Consider the following 18,997-nt stretch of genomic DNA (forward strand, 5'->3'; position numbering starts at 1 on the left):
ACACGTACGAGCAGATGTCTCAGTGTGGGTTTGACGTACATTTCTCTCATGTTGAGCATCTTTTCGTGTATCCATGGGCCATTTGGGCGTCTTTGGAAAAATATCTGTTCAGTTCCTCCGCCCATTCTAAAATCCGATTGTGGGCGCCTGGGTGGCTCAGTGGGTTAAGCCGCTGCCTTCGGCTCAGGTCATGATCTCAGGGTCCTGGGATCGAGTCCTGCATCGGGCTCTCCGCTCAGCAGGGAGCCTGCTTCCTCCTCTCTCTCTCTGCCTGCCTCTCTGCCTACTTGTAATCTCTGTCAAATAAATAAATAAAATCTTTAAAAAAAAAAATAAAAAATAAAATCCGATTGTGTTTTTTGTTACTGAGTTGTAGGAGTTCTTTAGATATTAGCTCTTTATCAGAAAAGTGTTGGTAAAATACCTTCTCCCATTCGGCAGATCGTCTTTTCATTTTGTGGATGGTTTGCTCTGCAAAGCTTTTTAGTTTGATGTAGGCCCATTCGTCCCTTTTAGCTTCTGCCGCTGGTACTTTTGTTGTCATATCTGAACAGTCATTGCTAAGATTAGCATCAGAGAACTTTTCCTCTGGGTTTTCCTCTGGGAGTTCTATGGTCTCAGGTCGTATGTCTAAGTCTTTCATCGTCTCAGGTTAACGTTTGTGAGTGTTGTAAGGTAAGGGTCCATTATCATTGCTCTGTATGTGATTATCCAGTTTTCCTGCCACCATTGATTGACAAGACGGTCTTTGTCAAGATTGTCAAGAGTATTCTCAACGGGGTCAAATGTTAGTTGACGGTCCATGCAGGGGTTTACTTTGGGCTCTTTGTTCTATTGGGTGATGTGTCTGTCTTTGTGCCAGTGCCATGCTGGTCCAATTACTGTAGCTCTGTAGTCAACTTTGAAAGCGGAAATGTGAGGCCTCCAGCTTTGTTCTTTTTTAAGATGGCTTTGGTTATTGAGGGTCTGTTGGGGTTTCATACAAATTTTCAGATTGCTTTTTCTGATTTGGTGAAATCCCATTGGGATTTTTATAGGGATCGTATTGAAACTGTAGGTGTCTATGGGTATTACGGACATTTTAACAGTATTAGTTCTTCCGATAGTTCACCATATTTTTATAGGTATCTTATCTTACATTAATTTCTGCTCTTATTTCCCCTTTTTTCTTCCCTGTATTTAGATTACCATCCACTTTCTGACTTCCTGAGATGCTCTTAGATGTTCAATCTTTTTCTTATTTTAAAAGTTGAGATATAATTCACAGAGCATGAATTTACCTTTGTAAAGTCTATAAATTCACTGGCCTCTAGGGTAGTCACGAAGTTGTGCAGCTGTTAGCATGATTTAATTCCATGCCATTTTAATAGTGTCTGGCTCCTTTCAGTCAGCATAATTGTTTTCAAGAGTCATTCACGTACTTGCTTGCATCAGGACCCACCCTTTGTGCTTCTAGCCGAGGAATACTCCATTGTACGGATACGCTACATTTTGTTTGTCCATCCATCAGCTGACAGACATTGGATGCTTCCCTCCTTTTGGCTCTTACAAATAACAGGCTGTGAATATTCATGTGCAAGTTTTCATGTGAATCTATGTTTCCAGTTCTTTCAAGTGTATCTGCCTAGGAGCGGAATTGTTAGGTCTTACGGTAATTGTATGTTTCACTTTCTGAGGAACTGCCAGACCAAAGCACCAAAGTTTGTCATTTTGATGAAGTTCAACTTATTTTTTTCATTTGTTGCTTGTGCTTTTGAAAGAGGTTCATTTCCTAACTCTTACATATAGATCTTTGATCAATTTGGACTTAGTTTTCATGTATGGTATGAAGTAGAGGTTCCACCTCATGCATTTGTGTGTGAATGTCCAGTTGTCTCAGGACTGTTCTTCCTCCACTGAATGGACTTGACATGCTTGTCCAATCAGTTGTCAATGAATGTGTGAGTTCCCTTCCGGACTCAGTTCTGTTGCCCTGATCCATGTGTCCGTTCTCATGTCACTATCACACAGTCTTGGTCTGGTTATTAGAGCTTTGAGTGAGTCTTGAAATCAGGAAGTATGAGTCCCCCAAATTTGTTCTTTTTCAAAGTTATTTTGGCTCTTTGAGTCCATATGCATTTCTGTATGCATCTTGAAAATCATCACCCCCCCCACCCTGCTGAAAAATGGGCACCTGGAATTTTGACAAGAACTTTTTATTTTTTATTTAGATGAAAGTCAAGTAACGTAAAGTTAGTCATTCTAAAGTGAAGAACCCACTGGCACTTAGTATCTCTGCCTAGTTCCCAAACATTTCATCATTCCAAAACAAAGTCTTATATCCAGTAAGCCACCCTCCTTACCCACTTGCTGACAACGACAAATCTGCTTTCTGTATCTAAGGATACACCTGTTCTGGGTATTTCATACAAATGAATTCATGCAGTCTGTTTCTTTTTCATTCCTGGAATAAATCCCACTAATTCATGCTGCATAATATTTTAATACGTTGTTGGATTTGGTGTGATAGCATTTCGGCATTTATGTTCATAAGGGATACTATGTTCATAAGGGATATTTTTCTTCTGATATCTTTGGTTCTAAGGTAATGTGGTCTCAGAGGAGTTCAAAATTGCTCCCTTTTCTCCCGCTAATGGGAAGAGTTGGAGAATTATTCTTGAAATGTTTGGTTTGGCAGAATTCACCAGAGAAGCCATCTGTTTCTGGACTTTTTTGGTTGGGAGTTTTTTGATTACTGATCTAATCTCTTTACTTGTTACAGGTCTGTTCAGATTTTCCATTTGTCTGTGAGTCATTTTTGGCAATTTGTGTGTTTCTAGGAATTTGTCCACTTAATTTAGGTTATATCTAATTTGTTGGCCTACAGTTGTTCACAGTCTTCTCTTGTACCCCTTTTTATTTCTGCAAGGTTGGCAGCATTGTCTCCGCCTTCACTTCTGTTTTACTTGTGTCTTCTCTCTGTTTCAGTCTAGGTACAGGTTTGTCAATTGTGCTGATATTTTTGTAGAACCAGCTTGGGGTTTCTTTCTTCTCCAGAATTTCTCCATTCTCTCTTTTACTCTGTTCTGTTCTCTAGTCTTTCTTTCTTTCTTTTTGCTTTTGTTTTAATTTACTTTTCTAGGTACTTGAGGTGTGAACTTAGGTTAATGTTTAAGATTTTTTTTTTTAATGTAGGTGTTTAGAGCTATTAATTTTTTCTCCAAGCACTGCTTTTTCAGTTTCTCTAAGTTTTGGTATGTTGTGGTTTTGTTTTTATTTATCTCAAAGTATTTTCCCTTTTCATTTTTCTTCTGACCCATTAGTGTGTAGTGAAAAATTAACTTTACCTAAGATGTATGGCTTTTGCCCTTGACTGCTGGGAGATGATCTCTTGATTCTTGGAATGTCCTACCTGACAGAAGTATCTTTGTTTGCATGGGAGCTTTGGCCACTGGACAGTCTAGAAATATGATTTATGGTGGAGGCTTTGGAGCCTTATTAGTTTCTTCACTAATTCTATTATTAGTTCCAATCTCCAGAGGAACTGATAACTAAAATTATGACCCTGAACATCCAGGAGGTTCTGGAAACCCAAGATTAGCCATATGAGCAGTGTGATGGAGCACCAGAAAGAACTCTGGACCCCAAAGGTTCATGTGGGCGCTCCTGGTTTGGCCGTACTCCTGATGAGAGACTGGCTGTTAATCTTGTGGCAGATCCTCTGTGTGTGCTTGTTGCTTGGTGCATATATGTTTATAATTGTTAACAGCTGGATGAGTTAGCCGTCTTCTCAATATGTAAGGGCCTTTCTTGTCTCTTAACCAACCTTTACTTAAAATCTATTTGGTTTGTTAGGAGTATAGCCACCCCAGCTCTCTCTTGTTTACGGCTTTCATTGAATCTGATTTTTCTATCCTCTCACTTTCCACAAATATGTATCTTTGGATCTGAAGTGAACCTAATTTGTAGACAGCATAGAAGGCTTTAATTTTTTTTTTTTTTTTTTTTTTTAAGAAAAATCCATTGTGGGGGCGCCTGGGTGGCTCAGTGGGTTAAAGCCTCTGCCTTCAGCTCCGGTCATGATCCCAGGGTCCTGGGATCGAGCCCCGCATCGGGCTCTCTGTTCAGCAGGGAGCCTGCTTCCTCCTCTCTCTCTTTCTGCCTGCCTCTCTGCCTACTTGTGATCTCTACCTGCCGAATAAATAAATAAAATCTTTAAAAAAAAAAAAAAAAGAAAAGAAAAAAAAAAAGAAAAATCCATTGTGTCTTTTAATAGGTGAATTTAGTCAACTTACATTTAAGGTGATTATGATGAAGACTTGTATGATTTTTGTTTTCTATATGTCTTGCATCTTTTTGTTTCTCATTTCTTCTAGTACTGACCTTTTTAGTTTGATTGGTTTTTTTCCCAGTGTGCCTTTTGATTCCCTCTTCATTTTCCTTTTTGTGTATTTTTTAAGTTATTTTCTTAATAGTAGAAAAGACCTTTAATTTTTAAGTTTAGTTTGAATTCCTGCTAGATTAACTTCAATTACATACAAACACTGATCCTATACAACTCCGTCTTCCTCGTTTATGTTGTTAATTTAATACCTTACTTTTTATACACCATGTGCCCATTTAACATAGATTTGTAATTACCTTTTTTTTTTAGATTTTACTTAGATTTTTAAGATTTATTTATTTGACAGAGAGAGAGAGGGAGAGACAGCAAGATAGGGAGCATAGGCCAGGGGAGAGGGAAAAGCAGGCTCCCCACAGAGCAGGAAGCCCAGTGCGGGTCTGGATCCTGTGACCTAAGCCGAAGGCAGGATGACTGAGCCATCCAGGCACCCTGTAGTTATTCTTTTATGTAGATGTATTTCAGATTACATTTGGAAACAAAAAGAGGAGTTGCAGACCAAAAATAGAGTACCATGCAGGTACCTTTATTGGAGTTTTATTTCTTCATTTGCTTTCTAGTTACTGTCTGGTGTGCTTTCCTGTGGTTCTGTTGTCCCCTTTACCTTCTCCTCTGGCACTTCTGCTCCCGGTGCACTCCCTCTGCTTTTCTTCATCTGGGAGTGGCTTGGTTTCTCCTTTATTTTTTGAAGGATAGTTTTGCCAGGTAAAATATTCCTGATTGACAACCCCACCCCCGCCACTTCCTCCCCAGCTGTGTCCCGACTACTATGGTTGGTGATGAGAAATGTGAGAAATGGGCCCTGGACCTTATCAGGAGTCTCATATGTGATAAATCACTCTGTCTTGCTGCTTTCAGGGTTCTCTTTGTCTTTTGACAGTTTCATTATCATGTGTCCTAGTGTGGGTCTCTGAGTTCATCCTTCTTGGAATTTGTTGAGCTTCTTGAATGTGTGAATTTATGTTTTTCACCAAGTTTTTGAAGTTATTGGCATTCTTTTTTCAAATATTCTTTTTGCCATTTTTTTCTTTGCTCTCCTGAGACTTTTGTAATGTGTGTGTTAGTACACTTCATGGTGTTTGGATCTTTAAGAAGAAATGTAAATAATAAGCCTACAATCTTCCTCCTTTTTTGGGAAGTAAACATTATTAGTGGCTTGATGAGTGTTCCTTTAATGATTTCCTGTTGGATCAGATTTTCTTCACTGAGTCTTTTTAATTTTTTTTAAAATATTTTATTTATTTATTTGATAGAGATCACAAGCAGGCAGAGAGGCAGACAGAGAGAGGAGGAAGCAGGCTCCTGCTGAGCAGAGAGCCCGATGCGAGGTTCAATCCCAGGACCCTGAGATCATGACCTGAGCTGAAGGCAGACGCTTAACCCACTGAGCCACCCAGGCGCCCCTTCACTGAGTCTTATAACCATGCTTTTACCCTCTTTCCTTGATCTGCATTTTTAGTTGTTCATTAAGGTTAAAATTGTTTGGTTACTTAATTTATTTTCAGAGTAATTCTGTAACAGTTTGCCTTGGGCATAAAGAATATTTCATTCAGTTTATCATGAGTTGTGTCTTTGAATTTATTTTCTCATTCATTGTTTATTTGACTTATCAGATTGACACATTGTTTTGTCTCCCACAAATAGTATAAAGCTTAGTTTAAAACCATTTCAGTAACAGGTATGGTTCCTAAGGAGTTTGATAGAGTGCCCAGTTTCTAGTAGAGGTATTAAAATATTTATTAAAATATTTCTTTGTTTTTAGAAACAATAGTCATCATTGAGGAATTGTTTTCATTTTGAGGGGTTTTGTTTTGTTCAGTTTGCTTTAAGTCATTCGGTTCAGAATTAACTTTTTGACAAGCATGCACTTGCTCCACATTCACTTTGGTTTTTGTAGATTGAGGAGATGGTGCAGAAGGCCGTGGCGGTGGACGCCTGCCTCTGCTGGTCTCCCGGCTCCTCTGCTCTCTTGGTATTACTACTGTGGCCCATTTTTTTTGATTCTGGCTTTGTTCACTTACCAGAATAGAATGTAAGTCATACAACAAGCAGCACTTTGTTTGCTTTGCTCAGTGCTGTATCTCCAGCTGCTGGAATTACGCCTGGCCTAGAGACGGACCCAGTGTCTGTTGGTGGATCCCTGTGTGCACGGGGGGCTTGTGCCACTGCTGGTGCTAGTGGTGGTGACAGTAGCGGAAGTGGACTCAGACCCTTCCTTGGGCCAGACCATGTTTCTTTTTTCATCTTATACTTTTGCTCCGTTCCCCCATCCTTCCTGACTACTCGGGCCTTTTCTGCTTTGTACTTAATCCTTTTTCCCTCGGTCCCCTTGGATGAGCATTTAACATTTACCTTTGGTATCTTGACCTCAGTTTTTCATCCATGTATTTTCAGTTGATGTATTGCTTCCCTCCTTAACATCGTAAGTTAAAACACAAATTTAAAATCTGCCACAAAGATCGGGTCTAAATTTTAGAGGTGAACGTCGAGGTCTCTTGCTAGAGACCAGCCGCATTTGATGTGATATTACATTCAGATATCTCCCTGCCCCCCCATATTGCTGTGTTGGTGTGCACCACTGGGGCAGGTTGGGGGGATCTTAGACCCTCGAAGTTAACAGAAAACACGTGTAATTATAACATGCCAACTTCTTGACATTTTCGACAAATCACATTGTGACATTTTACAGATAACATTGAACACTAAACAGCAAGTAGCTAAGCTGTTTGCCTGAATTAAATACCTTCATCCTCATTTTTATATTCTGTGGTACCACGCTGTGCCTGTCCCCACCAGATAACATGCCACATTCAGAAAATTCTGTAGTAATGGCCATTCTATAGCCTGTGCAAATTAAAAGTACTAAATCCCCAAACTGAAAAAAAAAGTTTAATTCAAATTAAATGGATACAATCCAGTTTACATTCTTTTTTCTTTTTTAACAAAGAAGAATAAAATAACAGCATTAAGTATTTCCTTTGCAAAGGCAATTCCAGCTTTCACCTTTCAAGTAACAGCTGCACATAGTTTTTGTTTTAATCTAATCTAACTAGTCTAACACCCTTTTGTTCTTCTAGAGACCTTAGGAACTATTTTACCTAATTTTAAACAGACTTTAAATAAAGTCTCTGAAATCATTGCATTGAGTATGCTCCCCACAGACACAGCAAAACCCAGAACGTGAAGTTGATAATTTGAAATAAACTAATCTAATCAAGTCCAATAATACTCCTTTTCCAGTAATCCCATAATGCTTCTCTTTGTCTGTAGCAATTTGATTGTAACTTTGTTATAGATTAAAAGGTATGAAAATTAGTTACTTCTGTGGATCCAAAGATAGGAAGAAAGTGAAAAGAAAAGCCATAAAGTGTGTGGAAATATTTCTCAGACATTTATAATAGCCTTCTTGTAGCCAGAATATATAAAGAATTTGGAAAAAAGTCAGTAGGAAAAAGCCCAATAAAGAAATATTTAATATACCAGAACAGCCCCTTCACAAAAGCTAACACCCAAATGGCCAGAAACGTAATCAGCTTCTTCAGTAATCAGGCAAATCAGAATCGAAGAATACAGGGGTGGCCAAGTGTAAAGACTGACAACACCAAGTGTTGTGACCAAGAGAGACGGCTGGGACTCTGCGACCTGCGGGAGAAGGTAAGTGGAGTGACTTGGGAAGCCGGGCTGGCAGGTCCGGAGTTGCATGAGTGCGTGTCCAGAGGCCGAGCATTTCTTCTCTGAGGTGCATGCAAGAGAAGTATGTGCTCTCCTGCATCTCAAGGGTTAAGTGTAGCAACGCTGGTGGCAACGTTATTTTGTAAGGGACCCAAACTGGGAACAGACAGACAACTTTCCCCAGTAGTATATTCATGCGATGGACCAGTACACGGGAATGAAGACGTCCAGACAGCTACAGTCCACGGTAGGGCACTCTCGCAGAGGTAGTTTCGGTGGGAGAAGCCAGACCTAAGAGAAGATACGTCATAGTAGCATTTCATACAATTTCCCGAAATAGAATTGAACTCCAGTGCCATAAAGGCGTAACAGCTGAAAAGTGGAAATGGTCCAGATGTCTATCCGTGGGGGCCAGTGAGTAAATTGTTGCACATTCAACTAACGGAGCGCTGGATAACAAAGAAAATGAACAGACGTGAACTTCCAGTGACATGGAGGAATTTCATAGATGTGTTCAGTGACAGAAGCAAGACACAAAGGAACATGGTTCCCTTTATGTGGATTTCATACAGGCAGGAATCTACAACTGTGATGTGACTCGGGGTATTAGGTGTCTTGGGGACAAAGGGAACGATGGTGGCCAAAGGGGTGTGTTCCTTATGTCCACCCTCAGCCGCACATGCGCGTCTCCTGCACCTTTCTCGTTGTGTTTCATTTCATGATTCTGAGAAGGCTTAGCAGAGCGAGAGAGAGCCGTACTGTTCGGTTCACCTCCCAGCCTCGCTGCTTTCCAGCTGCGTAACCTCGGGAAATTTATTCAACTGCTCTAGGCCTCGGTTTCATAACTGTCACGTGAAGATAATAATCAAACCGATTTTGTACGATTTGTGGTAAAGATTAGAAAATACTGGAGTCTTCACTCTGATACTAGGCACGTGAAACGGCAGCTGGCTTGTGGTCGGCGCTGAGGAAGTGCTCACCCCGGCTGCTGCCGCTGGTCCGTCGCCAGTTTGTCTGTTCAGGGGAAAGTTAAACTCCCACTAATTTAACGTTGTGTTTATAAATCTATCATGGCTCTCCGTGCAGGTGAATTTTTGTTTAGGTCTCTCGGACCTATTTTCTTGAGTGTCCGTGTTATTTCACAAACTAATTACGAGGTGTTTTATACATGTGTTTTACAGTTGTCAGTAAAATTTTCCTTGCTTGCATTTCATAATTGGTCTTTGCTGGCGTCTAGCAGTAATACTGTTGAGGACTTACTGCTGTCAGGCTGGGTTCTAAGGTCTACGCTGACTCACCCTTTTTATCCTGTGCAGGACCCCCGGTTTACATAGAGTCGAAACTGAGAACAGGGGGCCTGGGTGGCTCAGTCGTTGAGCATCTGCCTTCAGCTCAGGTCATGGTCCCAGGGTTCTGGGATCGAGCCCTACGTCGGGCTCTCTGCTCAGCGGGGACCCTGCTTTTCCCTCTCCCTCTGTGCTGTCTCTCAAGTAATTAAATAACATCTTTAAAAAAAGAAAGAAACAGAACAGAGGGTAAAGGTAGGAAACTAAGTATGTGGGATTCGGTCTGGCCCCAGCATCCATTTTACTCCACTAATCTGTGCCAGGAAAGCTGTTTGTTTTATACTTTTATTTAGTAACCGGTCACTTTTCCTTAGCATAATTTTTTGGTTGACAGGTTTTCAAGAAGGCAGTTCTGTCATTTGCAAGTAGTTATTTTTTGTGTAGTACCCAATAATTCTGGTTCCCTTGTCGTACTGCTTGGTTTTTAACGTTCGGGGGAAGCGTCGATAAACGTGACGGAGTGAGCATCCTCCCGTTAGTCCAACTGAATGCGGACGCCTGTATTTTCTAAATAACTGAGAGTTGACTGCAGAGTGTTTTCTTTATGTTAAGAATACGGTTTTTTAAGTTACAAATGGTCTTTGATTTCTTTATTCTGTTTTGCTTTAAAATTAGGGATGGCTTTTAAGTTATATCAAATATTTTTGTGTATCCTTGAAGAAAACCACATGGATTTTTCTGTGTTAAACCATATAATGACTCATCCCTACCTTCCTAGAGTTTTTTTGAAATTTTATTTATTTATTTTAGAGAGGGAGCTTGATCCTGGGGAGAGGAAGATGGAGAGTGAGAATCTCCAACAAACTCCTCACTGAGCACAGAGCCCGACATGGGGCTCGATCCCACCACCCCGAGATCATGACCTAACTCGAAATCAGGAGCAGGACACTCAACTGACTAAGCCACCCAGGCACCCTGCGTTCCTAGAATTTTTAAAATAGTGCCAAATCTTAATTGCTAAGATTTCTGTGAGATTTTTGTGTATATAATAAGTACAAATGAGCGTGGTCTGCAGTTCTCTGCCATTTTTGTTAGGTGAATTCTAGCAATGTAGGAGGCATCTGGAAGATTCCTGTCTTTTCTTGCATTACATGCTGTATTTTAAAATAATTTTTGAGAACATTTTGTGGTATGGCTGCCTAATACCGTTCATTAGATTTTTTCATTGAAGATCTCAAGTGTTTCTTCTTTTTCACTACTTACAGAAATCTTCAAACAGACATAAATAGAGAGGTTGATACCGTTTTGTTCATTTCTCACCTCACTTTGTTTTTCTCTGAAGTATTTTGGACCTTGCTGCTTAAAGCATGGGTATTGCCTGGGAACTGGCTGCAGGCGGATGTAATCACGGGCACATAAGCACGTACTTCACAGCACCTTTGCTGTGCACTGTGGGTTGGAGGCAAGTCTTAGCTCATGCCCCCCACGCTTGCTTTAGGTTTCAAACCATTACAAGGAATGTTCTGAGATGTTGAAATAAGGCTTTGAATATTTGAACATTTGTCTGGGGTCCTGGAAGGGAATTACAAAGTCAGAGGCATAAACTTTTGAAAGCTTTTGATGTCTGTTGTCTAGTTGCTTTCAGAGAACCAGTACATCTTTTGTTTAAATGGTTGACAGGTGACAGCACTGACAGTTCAGAAATGCGCCTTTTCTGCCAGCAAGGTCATTAAAGGACGAGAAAGCCGGAGAGAAGACCAGAGTAATTAGAAATTCTTACCATAATCACTTGAGTGAGTGAGAGCCTGAAGGTTATTTGAATTGATTTTCAGCGTCTCGACCTGTTCAGTCAATTTATAGTTTCTTACTAAATCTAGATCAGTGTGTGGTTGACGGCAAACGTTTGGGTGCCTATTGCAGTGTCAGAGGTTAGAGTGGGAGAAGATGCATACTAGCATCTGTGCCTTTAAAGGGCTTATAGGAATCTTACTATATTGTATACATTTTCTTCATCTTTCTACAAAATATAACTTCGACTTACAAAAGTTAGTGCTGGGGCTCCTGGGTGGCTCAGAGGGTTAAAGCCTTTGCCTTCGGCTCAAGTCATGATCCCAGCGTCCTGGGATTGAGCCCCGCATTGTGCTCTCTCCTTGGTGGGAAGCCTGCTTCCCCCTCTCTCTGCCTGCCTCTCGGCCTACTTGTGATCTCTCTCTGTCAAATAAATAAATAAAATCTTAAAAAAAAAAAGTGCTGAATTTCGCATACGCTGAGTTCTCATCGAAGTAATTTGAAAATCTTCCTAGGTGTGACTTCCACCAAGATAAAAACAAAGTTGGCTTTTCCTCTGTTTTAGCAACAGCGCACCGTGTACAGACTGACTCTAGTGAAAGCGTGGAATGTGGACGAGCTCCAGGCCTACGCCGAGCTGGTGTCCCTGGGGAATCCCGACTTCATCGAAGTGAAGGTAAGCTCCTGCCAGCCTGTGCCATCGCATCGCCCCTGGTGCTGTGCTGCCATCCTGTGCCATCGCATCGCCCCTGGTGCTGTGCTGGCCGCCGCCAAGTCAGCATCTTTTAAAACCCCACGGGGCTCAGGTGTCTTCTTTATTCCTGTAGGAATGTTGATCAAGAGCCTGGCACGGCCTAGGCGTGGGGACCATAACAGTGAAGAGCAAGCTTTTGTTCTTAGCAAGCTTGTATGCATGGAGAGGTAGACGGTCAACACAAAATGAATAATTAAAAACTACATCGTGACATGAATGTCCTGAGAAATAAAATAGCATTATAGTGAGGACCTGGTGGGCTTTAAAATAAACTTTTATCGCGGAGAATTTCAAATCTAAACAGAAGCAGTGAGACTGGTCTAGGGACCTCCATGTAGTCAACACCTGGCTTCAGAAGTTGTCCACTCCTGACCAGTCCTGTTTCTAGTCTACCCCAGCCCATTTTCTCTGCCTTACCCTGTAATTTGGAAGCAGAGCCCCACATCATATGGCTTACCCATAGCTCTTTGAGGAGATGTCTCTAAAAGACAGACACGCGTTTTAAACACTTACTCACAGCTGCACAGTGTTCAGAGCGGTCGTGCAAGTGTCGCAAATAGAAGGTTTTAAACGGGACCAATTATTTCTTCCTGTTTAAGCAGGACTCGTGAATCTGGGTCCCCGTAAGGGTCATTGACGGAAATTGGATTGTTTCTCTCTTAAATTTCTTTTAACCTGTTAGTTCCTCCTCCATGTGTTTTCTCTCCTCTGTCCCACATCAGTCATCTTGTTTATTCATCCTGGCTAGTTCCTGTGTCTGTATTTTCCATTTTGCTGACTGCGTGTTCCTGTGTCCCCCGTACGCCCTATGAATTGGCAGTTAGAGCGAGAGAAGATTGATCAAATGTGTGTGTGTGTGTGTGTCTGCATTTCACGGTTATTTGGTTGGTGGTATTTATACTTACAGCAGAGGCAGTCACGTCTGCTGGTCTCTGGCCTGCTTTTGCCCATGTCTCTTTGCCCATGTTTCTTTGGATTCCTGTAAGTGGACTTCTGTGCCAAAGGGCAGCTACTATTTTGCCTAGATATTGTGATTCACTGTTTTAGATTTCATAAGGGGGTTTTGCTGAAGAGAAGAGGACTTTTTTTTACAACTGATTCCTAAATAGTAAGAAACAGTGCGGTACATAGAGGCCTGGGGTCAGGGCATTCCGGGCCGCTGTCCAGAGGTCCCGTGTGATCGCAGTGGGACAGCTGAGTCGGCGGAGACACAAGGTGAACCACAGAGGCGGGATGGGGCCGGATTCTGTTAGAACCTCCAAGCAAGAAAAGAACTGGGTTTTATACTAAATTTCATGGTCAGCTTTTTGAATAGTAGATGTACTGGGCAAAGGTTTTAAGCTGGAGGGGATGTGGTGTGATTTGTGATTTTAAAAGGTCACCCTGCTGCTGTCCTGAATGGATTCAGAGGTTCAGAGTAGGAGTAGCTAGACTAGTTATAAAGCAAGAGATGGGGCGGCTCGGGAAGGTCGTTGGAGACACCGCTGGAGAGCGGTGAGTGCACTGGGATGGATTCTGGAAGTCGAACCGGCAGAGCTTGTTGCCCGTTGAGATGCAGGGAGTGAAGGAGTAGACAGAATCAGGACAGCACCTGGGTTTTGGCCGAAGCCGTCGTGTGGCCGTGGAACAGTTGACTGAGCTGGAAGACACCAGTGGAGGAGGGCGGCGGGGGTGCGGGTCATTTCACGAGTTCTGTGTTGGCCACAGTCGCTGGAGAGATCTTTCCAGTTTAGGTACAGGTCCCTGCGGCTCTGGGGATGAGGCGGGACCGGCCGCGGGAATTTGGAAGTCCTCAGCGTGCCATGGTGTTAAAGCTGTGGAGTGTTACGAGGCAGATGGGTTTGTGGACAACTAAGCATCCACGTAATGACAGAAAGGGGCTGGAAAATTCACCCCATCTCCGAAAGCTCCGTCCTCAGTGCATGTGCACGAAGCGGCTGTACTCGCATCATTTCGGGGGATGTTTGAATTCCGCAGCTCTTTTAGTGAGTCCTGCGTTCTGGGGGGGGGGGGCGTATTGCCGGGGGCCGGGGAGCTGGGGAGAGATGAAACGTTGCTGTCTGAGTGTGCGGCACTCCAGCTCTCGTCAGGTCAGAGACACTCTTTTCTTTTGAAATTGCTCTTAATTTTAAAAGTCTGCTCTTGGCAAGAGCTCTGATGATTCAGAGATGCGAACCACATCTGCGGTGTATGTGTCCGCTTAGGAAACCTGGCCAGCACCGGGGATTAATGGGGTTTTAATTTATGCCTTAGTTATTCAAGAAGGCTGCAGTAAAGCCCCCGGTGAGGCTGCAGTAAAACTTCTATTACAAAGCAAGTTGGCTCGGTCGCACGGTCACCTTTTTTCTCCCCCCTCTCCTTTGTTTACAGAGAAGAATCACCCGGTATTATTTTTAAAAGAAAGATGGCTACTTTGTAAACTGTCATTTCTCTGATGCATGTTTTAGTTTGGAACTCAGAAATAAAGCCTCTTGGCTGCCGCTGAGGTGTTGTAATGACACGGTTGCTTTCAAACAAGAGTTCCTTTTTGCCATTTGACCCTCCCGTCAAGCGGATACTTGTCAGCTCCCTCCATGTGTGGGGCCTGGTCGAAGCACCAGAGACACGACATTTGACATGGAGACGTTGCTTGGGACGCGGATGGTCTTATCAAGTAAGGCAAAGGCCACAGAAGTAAAATCAGACACTTGAACAGATCTTACTTAAAAATTGTGGAGAAATATGTGATCTGTTCTCAATTTTAACTGCCTTACGTAAATGATAAAATATACCCTAACAGATAACAGTTGTATCGGGAGAAAGCCTGGTGGCGATCAGCTCGTTCTTTGTAGGAGGCCCAAGGCAGAAATGGCCTGTGTTGCAGGAGCTGCGCCACTGAGGACTGGGTCACGTGCTTTGTTCAATTCAGCCCTAGTTGGTCCCGCAGGGTAATGAAGTATCTTCCTTTTAAACTGAAGTAGCGAAAGGGATGTTTGCAGAGTGTAGCCTACTGAGGAAGCAGAGCAAGTTCTAGAATAATACTTGATTATATTTTTAACCATATACGTTGGGACATATTATATCTAAGATAGTATAGAAGGACACAGGACTCTTCCCAGTGTTGTATTTAGAAGAAGGACAGGGAAAGGCTTAGTGACTTTATTGTTCATGCGTCCGTGCGCTGCGAATTAGCGGGGAGCGTGCGTTACTTCTGCAATCCCAGTGACTGAAATGAAATCGGTAGAGGAGAAGGAGGTCTTTCCTGTTCAGTCGAGTTAAACTATTTAACGTCTGACAAAACATTTTCATTATTGTTGTTGTCTTATTAGTTAAAGTGAAAAGTTTCCTAAAATGGCGGTTTTTAAAATAAGCACTCTTCGAAAAACATCTGATGAGAAAGCTAGCAATGTGGTAGGCTAAGTAACCTCAGATTCCTCCGAAAACACTTAGAAGTCAGTGTGTTAAAATAAACATACTTTAGGGAGCATAGCCATCTGTCCGGTCTATAAGGAAGTCCCTTCGGAGCTCGACAAGGAGAGGCCGCTCTGGTGGTCCTTCGTAGCTCCGGCACCGCTGGGTCAGGTCTAAAGCACAAACACTAGCCCCTCTACTTCCAGGAAAGCACGATCAGGACAGACTCAACCCGCTGGTACACGGTGGTGCCTGGAAGCTCGTCCTTCACCTGCGCTCTGGCATAAAACAAGGAGTCTCCCAGAGCCTGGCCCTCACATGGGCTTGGCATTAAAGCTTTAATAGTACCATAGGGTCACCTAACGCCCTGAAGGTGTGAGATTGGTTGTACGGACTGACCCTCGGCCGGCGATCGGCCTGGGACTCCCTGCAGAAGCAAACAGTACTTGCTCGTGTCTTGCATTTTCCAGGTGTGTGCGAGCGTGCGCGCATGTACGGGCTCTGTCCTAGTCTGCACACGCTGGAGTCTTTTTTTTTTTTCCAGTGTTCCAGGATTCACTGCTTATGCACCACACCCAGTGCTCCACGCAATCCGTGCCCTCCTCAGTACCCACCACCAGGCTCACCTAAGGACCCACCCCCTCTCCTCCCCTCCCAAACCCTGTCTGTTTCTCAGAGTCCACAGTCTCTCATGGTTCGTCTCCCCTCCAATTTACCCCAACTCCCTTCTCCTCTCCATCAACCCGTGTCCTCCGTGTTATTCCTTATGCTCCACAAACATGCAAAACCATATGACAATTGACTCTCTCTGCTTGACTTGTTTCACTCAGCATCATCTCCTCCAGTCCCGTCCATGTTGATAGAAAAGTTGGGTATTCATCCTTTCTGATGGAGGCATCATACCCTATGACCCTGCAGTTGCACTGCTGGGTGTTTACCCCAGAGATACAGATGTCGTGAGAAGAAGGACCATCTGTACCCCAGTGTTCATAGCGGCAATGGCCACAGTCGCCAAACGGTGGAAAGAGCCAAAACGCCCTTCAACAGACGAATGGATAAGGAAGATGAGGTCCCCCCACCACACACACACATGCTAGAGTCTTCTGGGGAGTGGGGAGGAGCAGCCTCTGATACTTCAATAACGCTCCTAAAAAGTACTGATGTAACCTGGGGCAGGTTACTGATCCTCTCTGAGCCTAAATTTCCTCAATATTAAAATTAGAATGATAGTATCACTTTAATAAGTTTGTGTTGAGAATTCAGGGGGATGATATATGCCTGGGTTCAGTAAACGTTTAGATCCTTTTCATTAAGCACATTTATTTAAACTAAATCAATAGAAGCTATTTCTTTGTTATATTGGTTCCCTCTTTTCTGCCGTTGCTAGTCTTATGAAACATTTTTCTGTTTTATTCCCTGTAAATGAACATATATTTTAGCTTCATTAGACTTAAATAGGCCTTTATTTGGTAGCCTAAGAATCTTAGTGATCATTATTTGCTTGCTTGTTTGTGAAAATGTGTTTCATGTTATAAACATCTGCTGTGTCGAGAAACTTCCGAGCACAGTCTATTTGTAAATGAATTACTGTCTTTCCACCCTCTGCCTTGCATTGCACCTTGAAAATAGTCAGTGCTCAGTAATTATTTGTTGTCAGATGATTTAAACCTCGTTCACACTCTGGGCACTGGCCCTGTCTGCAGAGCTCAGTCCTTGCAGAGTGCATTCTGTAAAGCAAATGCTGTAGCCTGACCTCACCCCCGTTCTTTGCACAAAGGTAAAGAGTATATCCACTTACCCAGGTAGTGGTCCCAAACTGGAGTTCATCAGTTCCTTCATGTCCTGTCATTAAAGACTGAATAAGGGGAATGAAATTTTATTAGATCAGAAGAGGGTTTGGTGTTTACCGTCATATAAAGAACATGTGACGATGTTGAGGCCGCGCAGCAAAGATTGCTTGGGTACAGAGAAGAACAAGGTGTAGCCTTTCCCCAGAAGCTCAGAATTCAGACAGAGTTATAATCATACGTTACCTATGTATAGTAGATGTCTGTATTATATATGTGTATGCAGAACGTATACAGCGGTAAGAGCTATGTGCAGGATATGAGTTTGGGATCAGATGCAGTGAGGGTTCCTGAACAGAGATGGAAGACGTGGTGGGAAATTTCGCCCGGTAAAGACTGGATGCAGAGCGGGGCAGTCCCGTAGGAAGGCCGCGTGCCGCGCTGAGAGGCTGGGGCTGGTTTTCTTGTGGGAAGAGCTGTTGAAACATTTTTAGGATAGAGTGTCGTGTTTTGAGTATATTGTGCAAAAAGTCACGAAGCAACATTTCCCATCAGACTGAAGGAGAGAAACATTATCAGGAACCTTTCGACACCCAGTCAGCTTAATTGAAGTGTCAGATAGTCAGACTGGCACAACACGGCTCCTTGGACGGACCTTGAATCCCCAGGAAACCGTCCACGCAGCCAGTAAGAGACCGAGTCCTAGAGCAGAGCGATCCAGCAGAAAGGCAGCGGCGTAAGGGTGGGGGTCATTCTTTTCGCTGCAGATCCAGAGATGGGTAAGTTGTCCTGTTCTTCAGGAACTTTCTTCGGGTCTGCTTGTTACTCCTCAACCTACAGATTCTGAAGTGAGGGCTTTCCAGTTGCCACATTGTGCCCATCCATTGCTTGCTTGAGTCCACTCTTCTTTCAGAGCAGCGAGGGACAGAGTTGGTGCTGGTGCTAGATGGGGTGGGGTCAGGGTGGAGGGGGTGAGAAGGTGGCAGACAGCTACGATACAGAAAATGAAGCACTTTGGGGCGCCTGGGTGGCTCAGTGGGTTAAAGCCTCTGCCTTTGGCTTGGGTCATGTTCCAAGGGTCACGGGATCGAGCCCCGCGTCGGGCTCTCTGCTCGGCAGGGAGCCTGCTTCCTCTTCTCTCTCTGCCTGCCTCTCTGCCTACTGTGTCTGTCAAATAAATAAATTTTTAAAATCTTAAAAAACAAAAAGAAAAGAAAAGAAAATGAAGCACTTTTAGATAATTGAGCTAAAGTGTGATCAGGAACAACGTCGGGGCAAGTCATTGGTTGACTGGAGTGCAGGATGGAGTGAAGCCGCCAGAGCAGAGAAGGGGCACGGTGGGGCGGGGGCCGCGGGGGCCTGACGGGGGGCCTGGACTTCCCAGAGGTGACTCCACAGACCAGTTCACTGGGACTGGCTTCTGCCTGTAGCACTTCTGTCACGGAGAGCTCTGGGGCTCCATGGTGGGCTCAGAAAGTCGCTTGCATGGCTTACCCCAGAGGGTTTTGTCTGGCTACAGTGAGAACTTCTAAGTGCAAGAATTCGGCTAAGTGGGAAGCCTCATGTGAACGGGACAATGTCACATGAACGCTGTGGCGTTCGTTCTCACTGCCATTCCGAGCCAAGTCTGTGCTTAACGACTTGTCATTTATTGCTGAACAGGAAATATTCAAATATTTTCCAAAGCCCTTGTCCTAAATGTAAGATCTAATCTAAAATCTGTTTCAAGGAACTTTTTAAATATGAAAGGTAAACTCTTTTGTGTAGCTACTATGTGCACGCTTGCTCGTATAATTCACATATCAACTGTATTTAAATTGAAATAAAGTCATGTTTCTAACTAATCTGATCTACCAGCAAATCATTTCTGTGTTTTGCATACATTTGGGGAAATTTAATACAATTTTTCAGCCATACCTAAAGGTTTTTAAAACTGACA

General features: G+C 43.2%; 1 protein-coding gene across 7 annotated transcripts in view; it reads left to right on the plus strand.

Annotated features, from left to right (window-relative positions):
- LOC101692945 (S-adenosyl-L-methionine-dependent tRNA 4-demethylwyosine synthase TYW1) overlaps positions 1 to 18,997 on the plus strand; it is a 201,127-nt gene that overhangs the window by 155,383 nt on the left and 26,747 nt on the right. For 6 of the 7 annotated variants that reach the window (XM_045074911.1, XM_045074908.1, XM_045074913.1 and 3 more), the window contains one exon: positions 11,693 to 11,803. The exons of the other annotated variant lie outside the window; for it this stretch is intronic. In XM_045074911.1, coding sequence (XP_044930846.1) covers positions 11,693 to 11,803 — 111 coding nt within the window. The remainder of the gene's footprint in view (positions 1 to 11,692; positions 11,804 to 18,997) is intronic. 7 annotated transcript variants of the gene reach the window in all.

Source organism: Mustela putorius, unplaced genomic scaffold (genome assembly GCF_011764305.1).
Source record: "Mustela putorius furo isolate JIRA1106 unplaced genomic scaffold, ASM1176430v1.1 tig00000139_pilon_pilon_pilon, whole genome shotgun sequence".
Taxonomy (NCBI): domain Eukaryota; kingdom Metazoa; phylum Chordata; class Mammalia; order Carnivora; family Mustelidae; genus Mustela; species Mustela putorius.